Consider the following 20,307-nt stretch of genomic DNA (forward strand, 5'->3'; position numbering starts at 1 on the left):
GAGCCCCCCCTCCTAAAGTGGGGAGGGGTTCTAATTCACCATAAAAAATATTCTTGCCTACAAAAACACGCACATGCCAAATTTGGTTCCATTTGCTTGATTAGTTTTCGAGTTATAAGGAAATTTGTATTTCGTTTGTATAGGAGCCCCCCATCCTAAAGTGAGGAGAGGTCCCAATTCATCATAGAAAAAAATTTTGTCTCCAAAAACACACACATGCCAAATTTGGTTCCATTTGCTTGATTAGTTCTCGAGTTATGAGGAAATTTGTATTTCATTTGTACAGGAGCCCCCCCTCTTAAAGTGGGGAGCGGTCCTAATTCACCATAGAAAATTTTCTTGCCCTCGAAAACCTTCACATGCCAAATTTGGTTCCATTTGCTTGATTAGTTCTCGAGTTATGAGGAAATTTGTATGGAAGCCCCACCCTCTTAAAGCGGAGAGGAGTTATAATTCCCCTTATAAAGAGGGGAGGGGTCTCAATTTACCATAGAATACATTCATGTCACCGAAAACAGCCACATGCCAAATTTTGTTCTATTTGCTTGATTAGTTTTCGAGTTATGAGGAAGTTTGTATTCCATTTGTACAGGAGCCCCCCCCCCCCTCTTAGTGGGGAGAGGGGTCTCTAACCATCACCAAAACCTTTCCTGGCCCCAAAAACCTCTACATTCAAATTCGCGCCGATTGGTTCAGTAGTTTTCGATTCTATAAGGAACATACGGACAGACAGACAGACAGACAGACAGACAGACAGACAGACAGACAGACAGACAGACAGACAGACAGACAGACAGACAGACAGACAGACAGACAGACAGACAGACAGACAGACAGACAGACAGACAGACAGACAGACAGACAGACAGACAGACAGACAGACAGACAGACAGACAGACAGACAGACAGACAGACAGACAGACAGACAGACAGACAGACAGACAGACAGACAGACAGACAGACAGACAGACAGACAGACAGACAGACAGACAGACAGACAGACAGACAGACAGACAGACAGACAGACAGACAGACAGACAGACAGACAGACAGACAGACAGACAGACAGACAGACAGACAGACAGACAGACAGACAGACAGACAGACAGACAGACAGACAGACAGACAGACAGACAGACAGACAGACAGACAGACAGACAGACAGACAGACAGACAGACAGACAGACAGACAGACAGACAGACAGACAGACAGACAGACAGACAGACAGACAGACAGACAGACAGACAGACAGACAGACAGACAGACAGACAGACAGACAGACAGACAGACAGACAGACAGACAGACAGACAGACAGACAGACAGACAGACAGACAGACAGACAGACAGACAGACAGACAGACAGACAGACAGACAGACAGACAGACAGACAGACAGACAGACAGACAGACAGACAGACAGACAGACAGACAGACAGACAGACAGACAGACAGACAGACAGACAGACAGACAGACAGACAGACAGACAGACAGACAGACAGACAGACAGACAGACAGACAGACAGACAGACAGACAGACAGACAGACAGACAGACAGACAGACAGACAGACAGACAGACAGACAGACAGACAGACAGACAGACAGACAGACAGACAGACAGACAGACAGACAGACAGACAGACAGACAGACAGACAGACAGACAGACAGACAGACAGACAGACAGACAGACAGACAGACAGACAGACAGACAGACAGACAGACAGACAGACAGACAGACAGACAGACAGACAGACAGACAGACAGACAGACAGACAGACAGACAGACAGACAGACAGACAGACAGACAGACAGACAGACAGACAGACAGACAGACAGACAGACAGACAGACAGACAGACAGACAGACAGACAGACAGACAGACAGACAGACAGACAGACAGACAGACAGACAGACAGACAGACAGACAGACAGACAGACAGACAGACAGACAGACAGACAGACAGACAGACAGACAGACAGACAGACAGACAGACAGACAGACAGACAGACAGACAGACAGACAGACAGACAGACAGACAGACAGACAGACAGACAGACAGACAGACAGACAGACAGACAGACAGACAGACAGACAGACAGACAGACAGACAGACAGACAGACAGACAGACAGACAGACAGACAGACAGACAGACAGACAGACAGACAGACAGACAGACAGACAGACAGACAGACAGACAGACAGACAGACAGACAGACAGACAGACAGACAGACAGACAGACAGACAGACAGACAGACAGACAGACAGACAGACAGACAGACAGACAGACAGACAGACAGACAGACAGACAGACAGACAGACAGACAGACAGACAGACAGACAGACAGACAGACAGACAGACAGACAGACAGACAGACAGACAGACAGACAGACAGACAGACAGACAGACAGACAGACAGACAGACAGACAGACAGACAGACAGACAGACAGACAGACAGACAGACAGACAGACAGACAGACAGACAGACAGACAGACAGACAGACAGACAGACAGACAGACAGACAGACAGACAGACAGACAGACAGACAGACAGACAGACAGACAGACAGACAGACAGACAGACAGACAGACAGACAGACAGACAGACAGACAGACAGACAGACAGACAGACAGACAGACAGACAGACAGACAGACAGACAGACAGACAGACAGACAGACAGACAGACAGACAGACAGACAGACAGACAGACAGACAGACAGACAGACAGACAGACAGACAGACAGACAGACAGACAGACAGACAGACAGACAGACAGACAGACAGACAGACAGACAGACAGACAGACAGACAGACAGACAGACAGACAGACAGACAGACAGACAGACAGACAGACAGACAGACAGACAGACAGACAGACAGACAGACAGACAGACAGACAGACAGACAGACAGACAGACAGACAGACAGACAGACAGACAGACAGACAGACAGACAGACAGACAGACAGACAGACAGACAGACAGACAGACAGACAGACAGACAGACAGACAGACAGACAGACAGACAGACAGACAGACAGACAGACAGACAGACAGACAGACAGACAGACAGACAGACAGACAGACAGACAGACAGACAGACAGACAGACAGACAGACAGACAGACAGACAGACAGACAGACAGACAGACAGACAGACAGACAGACAGACAGACAGACAGACAGACAGACAGACAGACAGACAGACAGACAGACAGACAGACAGACAGACAGACAGACAGACAGACAGACAGACAGACAGACAGACAGACAGACAGACAGACAGACAGACAGACAGACAGACAGACAGACAGACAGACAGACAGACAGACAGACAGACAGACAGACAGACAGACAGACAGACAGACAGACAGACAGACAGACAGACAGACAGACAGACAGACAGACAGACAGACAGACAGACAGACAGACAGACAGACAGACAGACAGACAGACAGACAGACAGACAGACAGACAGACAGACAGACAGACAGACAGACAGACAGACAGACAGACAGACAGACAGACAGACAGACAGACAGACAGACAGACAGACAGACAGACAGACAGACAGACAGACAGACAGACAGACAGACAGACAGACAGACAGACAGACAGACAGACAGACAGACAGACAGACAGACAGACAGACAGACAGACAGACAGACAGACAGACAGACAGACAGACAGACAGACAGACAGACAGACAGACAGACAGACAGACAGACAGACAGACAGACAGACAGACAGACAGACAGACAGACAGACAGACAGACAGACAGACAGACAGACAGACAGACAGACAGACAGACAGACAGACAGACAGACAGACAGACAGACAGACAGACAGACAGACAGACAGACAGACAGACAGACAGACAGACAGACAGACAGACAGACAGACAGACAGACAGACAGACAGACAGACAGACAGACAGACAGACAGACAGACAGACAGACAGACAGACAGACAGACAGACAGACAGACAGACAGACAGACAGACAGACAGACAGACAGACAGACAGACAGACAGACAGACAGACAGACAGACAGACAGACAGACAGACAGACAGACAGACAGACAGACAGACAGACAGACAGACAGACAGACAGACAGACAGACAGACAGACAGACAGACAGACAGACAGACAGACAGACAGACAGACAGACAGACAGACAGACAGACAGACAGACAGACAGACAGACAGACAGACAGACAGACAGACAGACAGACAGACAGACAGACAGACAGACAGACAGACAGACAGACAGACAGACAGACAGACAGACAGACAGACAGACAGACAGACAGACAGACAGACAGACAGACAGACAGACAGACAGACAGACAGACAGACAGACAGACAGACAGACAGACAGACAGACAGACAGACAGACAGACAGACAGACAGACAGACAGACAGACAGACAGAAATCCTTTTTTATAGGTGTAGATAACAAATACCGTCATCCGGGGATACTTGCAACACTTTTGAACTTTGACTTAGTATAACTTTCGAAGTATACCGTTTAGGTCCAAGTGTAAGTAGCCAAAACTTGTATAGTGGTGAGTACTTTTGATTTATGATTATGAGAAAAAATATAAACTAAATGAATCTGCAGAATGAACCGAAAATAGGGGTGTTGCAAGTTACCCAGTAAACGGGGTTACTTGCAACACTTTTCTGATTTTGCGTTTCCTATGATTTTATATCTGATTTCAAACCACGAATGACTATTTTGAGATATTTTGAATGTATTTGTAGTGAAACAAGAGATACTGGAAGCGTTTTTTGTTTCCCAATTTCGTCTATCGCTTTTTTTTAAGATATTTGGAGAAAATGCAGCATGTCGGCGAACTCCAAATTGTCGTTTCAAGGCACGTGGAATTTTTCACAATTTTAATTTTTCTGGAGATGGTGGTAGACAAAATAACATCGTACAGGTGCAAACTTGTTTTGTACATACTGTCTATTATGATAATTTTCATTTTTACAAGTGCTGCAAGCCGCGCCATATTGGAAGTAACAACACGAATTCATCGTTTCTTCTCCAAGTTCAAAATATAAACAAAGCTCAAAGTTGCTATTTGTTAGCTTATATGATGCACTTATTGTGTACAGGAACCAAATAATAAATAATAATTCCATGTCAATGAACTGACGCAACTTTGCACATCCATTTTTCCTACTCTGAAAGTGACATTACTTTCCAATCGTATAAAAACAAGCAAAACAATGATGTAATGGATTACACTTAACTAAACAATAGGTAAACATCCCTTCTTCAAAATGGCATTGGGTACAAATGGTTATGTTAACAAACAAATGCGTTGGAGCTGTCAAAAGCGCGATGCGCCAAAGTGTTGCAAGTAACCCCGGTGTTGCAAGTATCCCCGGATGACGGTAACAAATAATGGTTGGTAGGCATAATGGACGATAGGCATAATTTACAAAATTTTACTTTTCTACGCATTAGAGTCAATTATCACTGCATCACAATAGCATAGCATAGCATAGCATAGCATAGTTAGACCGCCCGTGAGTTGTCCGCGATCGTGTACAAGATGCTCGGTTGTAAGATTAAGTGGGTGATATATGAGAAGCAACAAATTCTAAAACTCTTAAAAATGGTCTCAAACTTGCAAATGTTGACCGGTTTGGCTGAAATTTTGACCAAAGTTGTTGAATATAAAACGAGTGATGTTGAGCTGAGGAATGTTGATCATTTTTAAGGTCACTTTAAGGACCCCTAAAGAAAGAAAAATTTCATTTTTGTGGTTAAATTTAATATTTAATTGAAAAAATCTCGTCTAACTTTGTAGAACCATAGTGAATGTGTATATATCCTAAAAGCTTGTCCTATAAGCTTTCCAAAAATGCATAAAACACTTAAAATTGCCTGAAAAATTATTGAGCTATTCATGATAGTATGTGTACACCTAGCCAAAGAACGTTTTTTTTTTGCAATAACTTGAAATTTTGGGGGTGTTAGGATGATGTCATATGTGTTTTAATGATGTACTAGGTACGAATAACAACGTACACTAGGTCACTTGCAAAGTATATTAAAAAAAATTCACACCGTGTTATGCCTATTATCCAATATGCCTAACGTATTTATGCCTAACATCCATTATGCCTAATGTCCGTGAGCCTATCGTCCGTATGCCTAATGGGGTACACTCGTTCCCAAGCTGCGGCCGGTGATAGCATAGGTAGTGAAGTCTTATACGTGATGGCGGGGTAACCGTTGCCAGCTACTAGCATTTATGATGGCGCCTTCACCTATATCCTTAATTACTCCACGACTTCTCCCGTTCAGTTCGGTAGGTGTGGACTTTTTGGGACCCGTGAAAGTATCTGTAGGTTGGTGGAGTGAAAAAAGATGGCTGACCCTTTTCACATGTTTAGTTATTCGCGTAGTGCATGCACCTAGATGTAGTGCACACTGCACAGTTTGACAATTCAATCGTGCCAAATGGCGATCTGGCGGTTCATAAATGACAGGGGAATATCGGATGAAATTTTCACCAATAATGGCACAAATTTCAAAGGAGCACAAAGTCAATGAGAAAAAAATGCATCGATTTGAACAAATACGCAGAAATGGGTAAACGTCCAACGATCAAGCGGTACTTTACTCCTCCAGGTACCCCAAACATGGGCGGAATTTGGGAACGCAAGGTGCGATCAGTGAAGAAGATATCGCGGACGCTAGAAGACGGTCGAAAGATGATGGATGAGATTCTACCGACATTGTTTTTCGAAGAATAGGACATGATTAATTATCGTCCTAATGGTCTATTTATCTGTTACAAAAGTTGGAAGGGCCGGTGGCAATTCATTTCCTCCGTTGTGCTATAAAAGCGGCGAACCAGGCCGTGGTCGATTAACATAATGCACCAACATATTGTCGTATATACAGATTGAAAATTGATAAATTGAAAATTCAAATTTCTCTTTCCGTTCCAGCATAATTCTATCATAACTTCAGCACTTGCCCTACCTTTCTTCCTACCCCCTCACCCAGCAAAAAGACGATTTTATTTAAACTATCAGAACAAAATGAACAGTGCTGCAAAAAACGTGCATAAAGTATTAATATTACTATAAAGTGTTTTTCAGGAATATTATTTATTGGGAGATGAGAACAACGAAGTGTCGAAACGTTATGAGAATACTAGTTCTTTTGTTTGAATGTTTTCCAAAGATTGCTTAACCAAAGCCATCCACAATTAATAGCACTTGATTGGTTAGTTTAATTATGCAATTTATGAATAACGTTGTTTAAAAATAATCAAGTGGACATAAGTCAGGTAATTTGCTTTAAAACAGACCCGCTCGAAACCGCTGAAATCTTCAGTGAAATAATACCAAATAGTAAAGAAAATCATCGGTCTTCGCATTCATCTACAAACTGACACACTTTACTATGATGCATTAAATGTTTTTGTGTAGTACGCTGAAATGAATTTATTTTCCCCCATTGACTATGCATCATTATATATTCAAAAGGTCTTCTCTCTTGCATGTTTCCACCACAGAAATTAAGCAGTGTATCCTCTGGTAACAATACCGCGAGAAAAAAAGTTAAAAAAATAATAATACATCAGAAATGGCAACCCCACAGAGCTGCATGGTGAACTGCCCCGGTGTTAGCTCTCTCTCATGGTAGGAGTGAGTAATGATGAGGGTTATAATATACACAATAAAAATAGCAATAAAAACAGCAATAATAATAATGGTGCCAACTGCGAAGTGAGCGCATAACAAACAATTATCTGCACTCGTCCCGTCTCCTCGTCTAGCACCGGAAGTGTGCGAAAGAAAAGGAAACTGTGTTGCACGCACTCTAAGCAGACCTTTAATGGACTCTCGTAATATGTACCTCCCAACAACGGGTGGCCGGTGGGCAGCCAACGGGCAGCAATGCATGGAGCCGGAACCGATCCGACCGACGACGACGCACGCTGACGTTTGCTGCCTGCCTGGCTGCCTGGCTGCCTGCTGACGAAGCGGTTCCGGAATAAGAATAATGCTGAACAGTGCCACATTATTACCGTCGAGACATTGTTTACGAGAACAATCCACAATGATGATGATAATTCTGATGAGCGAATTCATGACTTTCAATGGAGTTGCGGCTGCTTCGAATGGAGGTACATGGTTGCCAGTGACGTGGTTGCCTCGAACATGATACATCCATTCGATTATGGTGGAGACGGGTGGTTTATAGTGTGAGAAATGGCCCGTCCAGATGAGGTTTATGATTATGCTGAATTTATTTGACAGTTGATTAAGAGCACTCACCTGTGTACGACTCGCTGCTTCTGCAAGTAGTCCAAGGCGGAACCGATTTCACATACCAATAAGGCAACACTGGCTTCCGTAAACTCCACCTGCAGTCAGCCAGAGCCCCAGAGTGGAGTGGGTTTCGATTTCCGGTGAACCGCAAGGTATGCATGCATGTGAATGAAGGTTACGATGTTAGTTAGAGCATTCTCTAATGCATGATTGAAATTTTTAAGAGTGTTTGCAAATCCTACCTGGTGGTTAAGATGATACCGCAAATCGCCTCCAGCCAGCAGATCGCACACCATAAACAGATCCTCTTCATCTGGAAACGAGAACAAATAAAACATTCGTGAATCGATATTGTTCGGTTGAATGGCCAGTGTTATGTTCTGCACATCATCATTCTATTGGATGATATTTTACGAGCCTCCATCTATAAATGTGTGAAAGCTTTCCGATGACCATGGCTTTTGATCATAATTCAGATTCGATTCTAATTTATCTGCTACTATAATTACAAACTCAATCAATATTTACTTACGAACAATGGTGTGCCTAGTTATAAACAGAAGGTTTGTTGGTCTAGAAATATTAACTAATCATAGGACGGATCTATTTTCACAAAATTAATTCACTTATCGCAAAAATACCGGCCGATTAGATTAAAAACACCGGACTTCCGGTAACACCATGAGGATTTTAATATTTTATTGAGAGGACGAGACATGTGTCCCAGACATGTCTGGGCAGCTCAGTGGACAAGAAACTATATTTAAAATTTGACATGAAATTCGACTTGGCATCAGGTTAAAATTAGCATTTAAATTTGAATTTTAAATGCGCACCTGAAATTGGAAATTAAATTGGATTTGAATTTGGGCCAATTTAGACTTGAAGCCTGATCTCAAATTAAGCTGGAAATTGGACATTGAATTGAATTAGAAATTAGACATGAATTGGAACTTTTGACTCGAATTGAAATCTGACATAAAACGGGACATGAAACTGGATATGAATTAGGATTTAAATACGATTTGAAATCGCACTTGAAATTGATATTAAAATCGAAGCAATAATTGGACTTGAAATTTGATACAAAATTTTGTTTAAAATCAGTTATAAAATCGAACTAAAAATTGAACTTGAAATTATACTTGAAATTGAAATTTTATTAGACTTGGAATTGGACTTGAACTTAGATTTAAAATTAAAATTGAAATTGACTATTAAAATGGATATTGAATAATGCTCGAAATTGAACTTAAAAGTGGAATTGAAATTGGACATAAATTGGGTTTGAATTAAACTTGAGATCAGACTTGAAATTGGTATTCAAATTATACTAGAAATTAGACTTGAAATCCGAATTTGAATATGACATAAAATTGGAATTAACTTAGGTTTAAAATTGGACTTAAAATCGGACATTGCAATTGTTCAAGTGAACTTGACATTGGACATTGCAATATACTTGAATTTGGACATGAACACAGAATTAGACACAAAGTTTTACTTGTTGACACGGATTGGCATTGATATGGATTGACATTGATACGGATTGACGTATGTCCCACGTTTTTCATTGTTTTGTCCCATGGTTTCGGTTTCATTGTTCTGTTCTTCGTTTCCAGTACCATTTTTTCTTATCTTCAGTCCTGTTTTTCCACTTGTTTTACACTAATTTTTTATTTTATTTTCATTCCTGTTTTTCATCTTTTCGTCTCTAGTTCCCTCTATTTGTCTCTAGTTTTGGTCTTTTTCTAGCTCTCGTCCTCCTCGTTTTTCGTCTTTGTCTGCTCCGTCTTTCCTTTTACTTTTTTTTACTTTTTACTTGTTTTGAGAATTTTTACTTCTTTTTGTTACGTTTATATCGTTGATTTGGTTTCCGATCTTCCTTTTTATTTCCCGTTTTTCGTCTATTTCTCTCCAGTTTAACTTTTTTGGTTCGTTTTACCTATTTTCTTTTTCTCTTTTTCTGTCCAATTTTTACATCCCGTTCTCATTCCCATTTCTTCCCAACTTTCTACTTTTATATCCCGTTCGCTATTCTCCCAGTTTCTTTTGGTTTCTCTTGTTTGCTGTTCCGTGACCCTCTCTTGTTCTGTTTTCCTTCTTCTTCTTTGTCGTTTTCCCACCTTTTATGCCACGTTTTTTTCGTTTTTTGTCTAGTCTCTCCTCTATTTGTCTTGTTAGCATTCTCGTTAGCATTCTCGTCTCTCACGCCGAGGACCCGGGTTAAAATTCCAACCCCGCAGAAATCACGAATGACCCAAAACTATAGTCTAAACGAAAAAAAAATGACATACAATTCGAATCGAATTAGGCTTGAAGTTGGGCTTAGAATTAGACATCTAAGTGGACTTGAAATTGAACTTGACTTCGAACATTAAGTTAGACTTGAATTTGGACATGGCACGAGATTAGACACGTAGTTTTACTTGAAATTACCATATATCTCAGGCTTACTTCCTCGCCTGTTTTACATCTTGTCTGCTTTTCTTCTTTTTTCCTTTTTGTTTTTTCTTCTTTTCTGCATCGTTTTCTTGGTTTCCGCTCACACTTTCTTTCTTTTTTTATTTTTTCTGTTTTGCGTTTTCTGTTTTATTGTTCCGTTTTTCTTCGTTTACCTTATTTTCAGTCCTATTTTTTCTCTTGCTCTTTACTATCATTTCCTTATTTTCATTCCCGTTTTGCATCTTTTTTCTTCCATTTCATTCATTTTTCGTTTCTAGTTTTCGTCTTTTTGTGACTGCTTTTATATTCTTTCCTTCTTATTTGTGACCATCGTTTGTTTCGTTTTTCTTCGTTTAGATGCCTATTTCCGCCTATTTCTATTTGTTGGTCCGTTTTTGATGTGTTTCTTTTTTCCATCCCATTTCCATGTTCCATTCACATTTGGTTCAAATATTCTCCTTTCACATCTGGTTTGACCACTTTTTTCTCATTACCTTTTTCGGCTTTTTTTAAATTTTTGCTATGCTTTTTTTCATTTCTGGTTTCTCCTGCTTTCAGTTCCGTTTTACTTTTCTTGTCTTGTTTTTTTCTTCTCTTCTCCAGCTTTCCCATTTATTCTGTCACGTAGTTTTCTTTTTCTGTCCTGTCTTTTCCGTCGTGTTTTCTCTCCTTTTTTCAATCGTTTTTCATTTATTCTACCCGCTGTTTCCCTTTTGTCTTCTTTTTCTCTCAAGTTTTTCGCTCTTTTTAGTCTAGGCTTTAATTTTCCTTTTGTTTTTCACTATTCAGTTCTGTTTCTCCGTTTTTCCTCCATTCCAGTTAACGCCTTTTCCAATTTTTATTTTTCGTCTGTTTCGTCGTTTTTCTTACTATGTCCTACTTTTCTTCCTTTTCAGCTACGTTCTGTTTATCGTTTTATCCCATTTGTCTTCTGTTTGAATTTTTCTCTTTTTTGTTCTCGTTAATTTGACTTGAGCCTTTGAACGGTACTTTGAACTTTAGAGCGCGTATCAACGGTAGCCGTGCTGCCAGAAAACCTAGTTACTTCTGAGGAACTTGACCCTTCTTTATCGACAGACTTCGCAGCCGGTTATTAGAGGGTACATGAAAATTACGGCACGGTGTTCAAAATACCGTCATTAAAAAATAAAATAGGCCATTTAAACGGAAAATGCCAGTTGGTTTGTATTGCCATCCTATACCTCTGAGCCAATTTTTAAAAAAATCGATCGACGAGCTTTTGAGTTACGCCCTTTTGAAGTTTTAAAGGGCAGATTGCTCTTATAAAGTAAATAAAAATCTTCAATTATACTTCCAAAATGAACGTAAAACACAGCTGGTATTGATTTTTTATGCAACATATGCCCATTGCCGACCGTTTTAGGAGTTTTACGCTATATTGGGACTAACCGGAAATGTTCCGGATTAAGTTATTGGTCAAATCATTCCCAAAAAATCCTTCTTCATTACTTTCCCTTACCGTCCCTTCATCAATTGTAGAACCATCGTTTCAATAAAATATTAATATATGCCTGACCGCATTTCAAGGTCATGACTAAAATCACGAGGTTTGGTCAATTTTCATTAATATGGCAAATGGGGTATCAAATCAAAGGATTTTTCATCGCGAGTTCTTGGGTTCTGGCTCAACTTGCAAGGGAAGCTAGCCGCCTGAAGCTTGAAATCCTGGGGCTGAGCGAGGTCCGCTGGCCGGGTACTGGCGAACACAGGACATCATCCGGGCAAGTCTTGCTCTACTCTGGCATACGAGGTGAAAATGCTACTCGAGAAAGAGGAGTTGGATTCCTACTGAGCCCAGGGGCACGTGCGGCCCTGATGAAGTGGGAACCAATAAATGAGCGAATAATCGTTGCCAGATTTAGAACACGGGTTAGGAACCTTACGGCAATCCAGTGCTATGCGCCAACAGATGCTGCCGACCTGCAGGAGAAAGAGAGCTTTTACAGCCAGCTGAACAGCGTGGTTGAGAAAATCCCGAAGGGGGACATCCAAATTCACATGGGCGACTTCAACGCGAAGATTGGCTCAAACAACGCGGACCTTGAACGCGTCATGGGACGCCATGGCCTAGGAGAGATGAGCGAAAACGGGGAGCTGTTTACAGAATTCTGTGGTAATAACGACATGGTCATTGGTGGATCGCTCTTCCCCCATAGACCAGTACATAAAGTCACGTGGGTTTCCCGCGACGGCCGAACAGAAAACCAAATCGACCACATCTGCATCAGCCGGAAATGGAGAAGGAGCCTTCTTGATGTACGCAACAAACGCAGCGCTGACATTGCATCCGACCATCATCTTGTTATCGCTGAGATACGTCTGCGCGTCGCACGTGTCCAACGACGGGAGGAGAAAGTTGGGTGCCGCTACGACGTCCGCCGATTGGAGAATCCTGAGGTGAAAAGGGCTTTTGTTGAACAACTTGAATCTCGAGCCTCGGAGTTGCCATCTGGTGGAACCGTCGAAGAGCAATGGACCGGCATCAAGAACGCCTTCATCACGACCAGTGATGAAACCCTCGGCAAAGCGCGTAGTGGGCGAAGGGAGTGGATTTCGGATGAAACTTGGAGGAAGATCGACGAGCGGAGAGAGGCGAAAGCCGGCATTGAGCGAGCGCGGACCAGATCGGCTAAGACAGCTGCCCGTCAACGATACGCCGAACTGGAGAGGGCTGTTAAACGTGCTTGTAGGCGGGACAAGAGAGCCTGGACTAACTCCCTAGCCGAACAAGGAGAAACCGCCGCCGCTAATGGTGATATCCGTTTGTTGTACGATATTTCTCGCCGCCTTAGTGGTGCCAGGATGAATACAAAGATGCCGCTAAAGGACAGAGCTGGTCAGCTATTGACTGACCGTACAGAACAGCTTAAGCGATGGACTGAACATTTTGAACAACTCTTCCGAGTTTCAAATGTCAGAGACCAACAAAACCAGCAGCGCACGACGCCTACAGTTCGTCGAATAAATCGCGTGAACTCGGAGGCGCCATCGCTGGATGAAATTGTAGCAGCCATCAAGAGTATGAAATCCAATAGAGCGCCAGGGATAGATCGTATTTCAGCCGAAATGCTCAAAGCTGACCCATGTTTGTCAGCCCAGATGATGCATCAGCTTTTCCGCAATATTTGGGAAACCGCAACTTTTCCGGTGGACTGGATGCAGGGCATATTGGTCAAAGTCCCTAAGAAAGGAGACCTAACGGAATGCGGTAACTGGCGTGGCATCACGTTGCTCTGTATTACTCTCAAAGTACTCTGTAAGGTAATCCTCAACCGGATCCAGGAGAAGATCGACGCTACTCTCCGGCGGCAGCAAGCTGGATTCCGTGCTGGCCGATCATGTGTAGACCATATCACAACGCTCCGCATTATATTGGAGCAGATCAACGAATTCCAGGACTCTCTTCTGCTGGTGTTCGTTGACTTCGAAAAGGCGTTCGACCGACTCAATCACGAAAACATCTGGGGCGCACTTAGGCGTAGAGGAGTTCCAGATAAGCTAGTCCATCTCATCGAGGCTCAGTACGAGGCGTTCTCGTGCAAGGTTTTGCACGACGGCGTCTTGTCCGACCCCATAAGGGTTACTGCTGGCGTGAGACAGGGCTGCATTTTATCACCGCTTCTGTTTCTCATCGTTATGGATGAGATATTAGTTGGAGCAATTGACAGTAGACCAAATCGAGGATTGCCTTGGAATCCTCTAACGATGGAGCAGCTAAATGACCTCGACCTAGCCGACGACATTGTCTTGCTCGCACAACGCCGAAACGATATGCAGAGCAAGTTAGACGACCTCTCCGAGAGCTCCCAGGCAGTAGGTCTCACAGTCAATGTAGCGAAAACTAAGTCTATGGTAGTGAACACTGACAATTCCACCAACTTTACAGTAGCGGGACAACAAGTTGAGCAGGTAGCCGTCTTTCAATATCTTGGTAGCCAAACAACGCCCGATGGTGGTACCAAGACTGATATAGCCACACGGATCAGGAAGGCCAGGGGTGCCTTTGCAGGTCTGCGAAACATTTGGCGCTCAAACCAGATCACTCTACGTACGAAAACCCGAATCTTTAATTCAAACGTTAAATCCGTACTGCTGTATGCCTGCGAAACGTGGTGCGTCTCAGCGGAGACAACGCAAAAACTGCAGGTATTCATTAACCGGTGCCTGCGATATATTATTCGTGCCTGGTGGCCTGATAATTGGATATCCAATGAGGAACTCCATCGTCGGTGTCATCAACGGCCGATAGCCACAGAAATTCGTGAGCGTAGGTGGAAGTGGATCGGACACACCTTGAGGAAAGGAGCGAACGAGGTTTGCAGAGCAGCACTCGACTGGAATCCACAAGGACAGCGTAGAAGAGGCAGACCCAGAGGCTCATGGAGACGGAGCTTAGCCAACGACATCCGGGCTGTAGACGAGAACCTGTCCTGGCGACAGGTAAAAGCCATGGCGGGTAACCGTCAGCAATGGAGATCTCTAATTTCATCCCTTTGTTCTGCCGGACCGGCGGACATGGACACATAAGTAAAAAAGTAAGTTCTTGGGTTCTACCGGAACTCAAAATTGGCCATTTCGATTTTTTCCCGGAAGTGTGGAAGACCGATTTCATGTCCCATTTTAGGTCCAATTTCGAATCTGATTTAGTTTCAATTTCTACGATTTCAGGTCAAATTTCAAATGCAATTTGATGTCCATCCTTAAGGCCAATTATAACTCTTATTCCAATTGTAATTTAAACTCCAAATGAGGTTCAATTTCAATGTCCAATGGCTTAAAATAGCCAATTTTTAATCTAATTAAATTACAATTTCACCGCAGATTTCAAGGCCCTTCGATGTCCGATTTAAAGGCCAATTTAAAGTCCAATTTTAGGTACAACTTGAAGTTCAAGTAAGATCCATTTTGAATGTTCCATTTTACGTCCGATTTCTTGTCTAATATCACCTCCCGTTTTAAATCCAATTTCAAGTGCAATTTAATATCCGATTTCAGAACCAAACACAAATCTAAAGGGTGTCCCACATCAAATTGCACCACGGAAAAAACGAAGTAGTTTAGAGTGTATTGTTTAGACTCTATTTTTATCGCGGTTGAGTTTTTCGGAAATTGAAAAAAATGGCGACACTCGAAAAGCAACGACGCGAATTCATTTTGCGCAAGCACCTGGAAAATCCTCAACTCTCTCATCACGAATGATGAAACCAACGGCAAAGAGGACTTCCGGCAGCTTCCGGGGCTACTGTACTTCACCGTCTAGCATAAGTTTGATGTTCCGGAGGAAGCAAGCATGCAGAAACATTCAATGTTTGCGATCTGCTCATGTGGCAAACGGAGTGCGCCGTTCGGGACTACCGGAACTGTACACGGGCAGATCTACCTCAAGGAGTGTCTACAGAAGCATCTGCTTGCTCTGTTGATGCAACACGAGGGCCCTATGATCTTCTGGCCGGATCTAGCTTTGTGCCACTGTTCAAAAGATGTCGTGAAGTGGTACGAAGCCAACGGGGTCACTTTTGTACCCAAGGACATGAACCCCCCAATGCACCGGAACTAAGACGCATCGAAAAATACTAGGCTATTATCAACCAGACATTACGGAAACATCCCAAGTAGGTTAAATCTAAGGAAGACATGAAGAAAAGTGGGTTTCCGTACATATGAAGCTGCAGCCTGGTTGTACAAAACTTTTTGGAGTTAAGCGTAAGGTGCGAGCATATGGTTATGGTGTTGAAGTTAAATGAAATAAATAAGCCAAAAGCTTACTAATGGGTTATATTTTGTTTTCTGAAAGTTTGGAAAAGATCGGTCAATTAGGTAATTTTCTACAGCGTTTCTTCTGTGGTGCAATTTGATGTGGGACACCCTTTAATATCAAGTGCAATTCGGAGTCCAATGGAAGTTTACCCAGCTGGCATTTTTGTATGTATATACAAGTGAAAAATCAGTATTACGTACATATATGCATGGTAATAGGCCGTATGAATAAAACAGTTTACTTTGCTTTTCCCGTGTAAATCTTATGGGAGAATTTGCTCTAACTCTTTTATTCATACGGCTTAATAAGTCGCATTTGATGCACAAAATTGGCATATCCGTACTATTTTGGAGGCGATATACGGGATAAGGAATAATTATACGCATTTCATCTATATAGGTATGTATAAACAATAAATTCCGATTAAGCGCGACTCATTCCATACTGCTATACAATTATGTGCTGAAAACGTATGTGTGTTAGTTATTATCGTTATATACGACTGAAAATCAACTGAGGCACACTTTATTAAGCATTATTTACGATTTTGATATTGTTAAGAGATATTTACGATAATTTTCAGACATTAATGTAATTAACGTAATGTATTAATGTAATTTGGTGTTACCTGGGCACTTTCATGTCCCGTTTTAGGTCTATTCTCAATCTCACCCCCGATTGCAGGTCAAAATTTCAAACTCAATTTATTGTCCGATTTTGAGCCCAATTACCATTCTTATTCCAAGTGGAATTTAAAATCCAAATGTGGTTCAATTTCAATGTCCCATTTTAAATCAATATGAAGTCTAATTAAGGCCAGTGACTACTAAAATACCTGCTGAACAATGTACTGTAACAAATATGGTGCTGTGAATAGAAAATCTACGAGCTAGTTCATTCAAGTCTGATTAATTACGATCAGTGAAACAATTTATCACAAAACTGGCGGGCAATTTATACCACCCCCACCACAATCAACTTAATCAATATACGATCAAAGCATTAATACTTTGTGAATACTTACGAGCGAATGAAACAACGGGCAGTACAAAATTTTACTGTCTTCGGCTTAAAATTTGTAAAATTATTCGAAAATATCAAATTGATTCATTTCGCTTTGATAGTCGCGATTTATTAATTGTTTTTGTTCTTCATGATTGTAGTTACACTTCAACAAAAGCACTCGCTTTTTTTCTGAAAACTTGTTCACAAACCGAATTGATTGAACGAGATTTTCAACTCGTTACCCTTTCACCGGGCTACGCGCGGTGTGAATGGCGTAGATACGTGCGTACGAACGTACGTAAATGGCAGTGACATCCGTGCTGGCACGATTGTGGCTGCAACCGTGATTACTGCTCTTTGTGTGAAATGCTTGCGGTCGCAAACAGTGGGTGTCAATAGTCCATTTGAATGCAACCAATTGAATATGTAAGTGCAGGCTTTCTGGGTGTCACCCAGTCGGCACGCGACGGAAGCGTGAGCGGTGAGTCGAGCCAAGGACGACCGGATACGCAAATTAATTATTTCTATACGCATTTCTGACCGAGCCGGTTTCGAATTAATGAGGTTGTTGTGATGTATGCATATAAATGAAATGAAATAAAATGTGTGTTTGTAAAGTTATGAAAGAGTTCATTCTATTCACGTATCAGGGATCCACACTGCAGCAAGTGAGAGGAGTGAGGAGGATTGCGAGAAGCAACCCCTCGCTAGCATCTCACTCTGTAACAAGTGCGAAGGGCAGGGCAGTCTTCAGAGAAATTTATCAAGACATAGGTTTGATGTTTTCCCGACGTTTCGACACTTTGTTGGTGTCTTTTTCAAGGGGTTATTACCCCGTCTGTTGTTCTATTTTGTGGAGTGTACATATTACGGTCATGGAGGATAGTATTTGGTACATAAGTTTGAATTATCAAAAAACTTTAATATTTGTTTGACTTTTTCCTGCTTTGTAGCTGTACTGCGAACACTAACACACTTTTCACTTCTCAGCAGTAAAGCTGGAAACTTTCACCTAACCCGGGCTATCCGTTTTGCCAAAGGGGTTCGGCTTTGAAGTCTCATTCATCAGTTATTAGTGACTGATTGTTTACTTCGGTTGGTTCAGTTATGGTGGTTCAGGAACCTCCGCACAATGTTGCAGGTACCAAGAACCACCACTTTTTGGATTACTTGTAGTTCGGCGCGCAGCTGCAACTCTTCTAAGAATCGCAGTACAGTACAGGGAACTAATCCAGTAGCAGAGATTACTACTGGAACTATACGTACTTCCTCAAGGTGCCACATTTGCCGTAACACTTAGACCAAATCATGATATTGTGTGATTTTGGCCGAGAAACTTGACTGCACATTGTGGTCTAGCGGTACAGTGATAGCGATGAGGGTTGTCCGCTTCATCCTTTTGTCGTAGACCAAAATGTCAGAGCGATTGGCATGTGTGAGGATATCTGTGATAATCTCGCGATCCCAGTACTGTTTTACACAGCTATTTTTCGGGACTGGGTGGAATAGGTATATGTAGTAGGGTATGTAGCAGTTTACCAAGTTGTTGGTGCACAATCTTGGCAAACGTATTGTGGCGATTGAGGTAGGTGCTTTTGCTAATGCTTAGCAGCCTGCAATAACTTGCTCAATCAACTCCCCTGCTACATTGCACTTTCGGCAACGATCTTCCATGTTTTCGTGCAATAGTTCCTGCAGTAGTTCTTCGTTACAATAACCCGGTCCTGGATGGCTACCATGAGTCCTTCTGTCTCCGAAAAAACATCACCTCGCACCAACCACGTATTTGATGCTGCTTTGTTTATGCGTGATTGTTCTAACTGATGGGGGTACGTCCCATGCAGCTCTTTTTGCTTCCAAGTTGCGATCTTTTCTTCGTCTGTTTAAAGAACGCAATTCAGACTATTAGTCCCGCTGCACCAGATGCAGGGCGCTGAACCCGTGGTCTGCCTCGCAAACAGTGCAGTAGATTGCATGACGGTTCTGGCTTTCTGCGAAACAACTCCGCAACTGTCGCACCTCCAGCCTCAATCCCCCAGGCGCCACCTTATCGGTATTACTTCAGGGAGAGGCAATTGTGCTTAACGCACCCTCTTAGATAACTACTGGACTACGGTAGTTAGGCTGTTTATTCGCCGTTGATCGGCTCTCCAGCGGTTTGTAGTTCAAGTACAATCTCCGTAGCAGCCGCATTGACCACTCCCCAGACATCCGAACTGGAAGACATCCTTTGGATTAAGTTATCCGGAGTAGTGTCCTGTCCGCTCACTGCCATCATGTTGTTGCTTCTCGTGCCCGCGATACGAAGGTATATGAAGGAAGCATGTTCTGCAGTTTCCTCAACATCCACGCATTCGGGACACGCGGGGGACTTCGCATGCCCAAACTTGTGCAGACACTGTCTAAAGCAACCATGCCCTGACAGGATCTGTTAGGGATGGGAACTATCATTAAAACTCGTTACTGATAACTATCAGTAGTTTCCAGTACGTTACTGATAACTATCAGTAAATATCAGTAATTTTACCCATCATGGCATTGAAGCAAAACAATAGGAAATTGTAATACATCAGGTGGGCTCTATGGGGGTTTACGCAACTACAGACCAGAGTTTTACCGTCCGACAGATCTTGCAGAAATATCGAGAGTACAGCGTACGCACGCATCACATCTTTATAGGTTTTAAAGCAGCATACGATACAGTCGTCTGTTCTCCAGGTGAGGGGCGGCTCACATAGCGTCTGTCTCGTAACGGACGGCTGAATAT

General features: G+C 42.6%; 1 protein-coding gene across 1 annotated transcript in view; it reads right to left on the minus strand.

Annotated features, from left to right (window-relative positions):
- The window catches only part of LOC128746098 (serine/threonine-protein kinase 32B), a 125,204-nt gene that overhangs the window by 92,277 nt on the left and 12,620 nt on the right, over positions 1–20,307 (minus strand). The window contains exons 3-4 of the mRNA XM_053843147.1: positions 8,554–8,624; positions 8,318–8,406 (exon numbers count right to left, since the gene is read on the minus strand). Of these exons, the coding sequence (XP_053699122.1) occupies positions 8,318–8,406; positions 8,554–8,624 (160 nt within the window). The remainder of the gene's footprint in view (positions 1–8,317; positions 8,407–8,553; positions 8,625–20,307) is intronic.

This window comes from Sabethes cyaneus, chromosome 1, assembly GCF_943734655.1.
Source record: "Sabethes cyaneus chromosome 1, idSabCyanKW18_F2, whole genome shotgun sequence".
In the NCBI taxonomy this organism is placed as follows: domain Eukaryota; kingdom Metazoa; phylum Arthropoda; class Insecta; order Diptera; family Culicidae; genus Sabethes; species Sabethes cyaneus.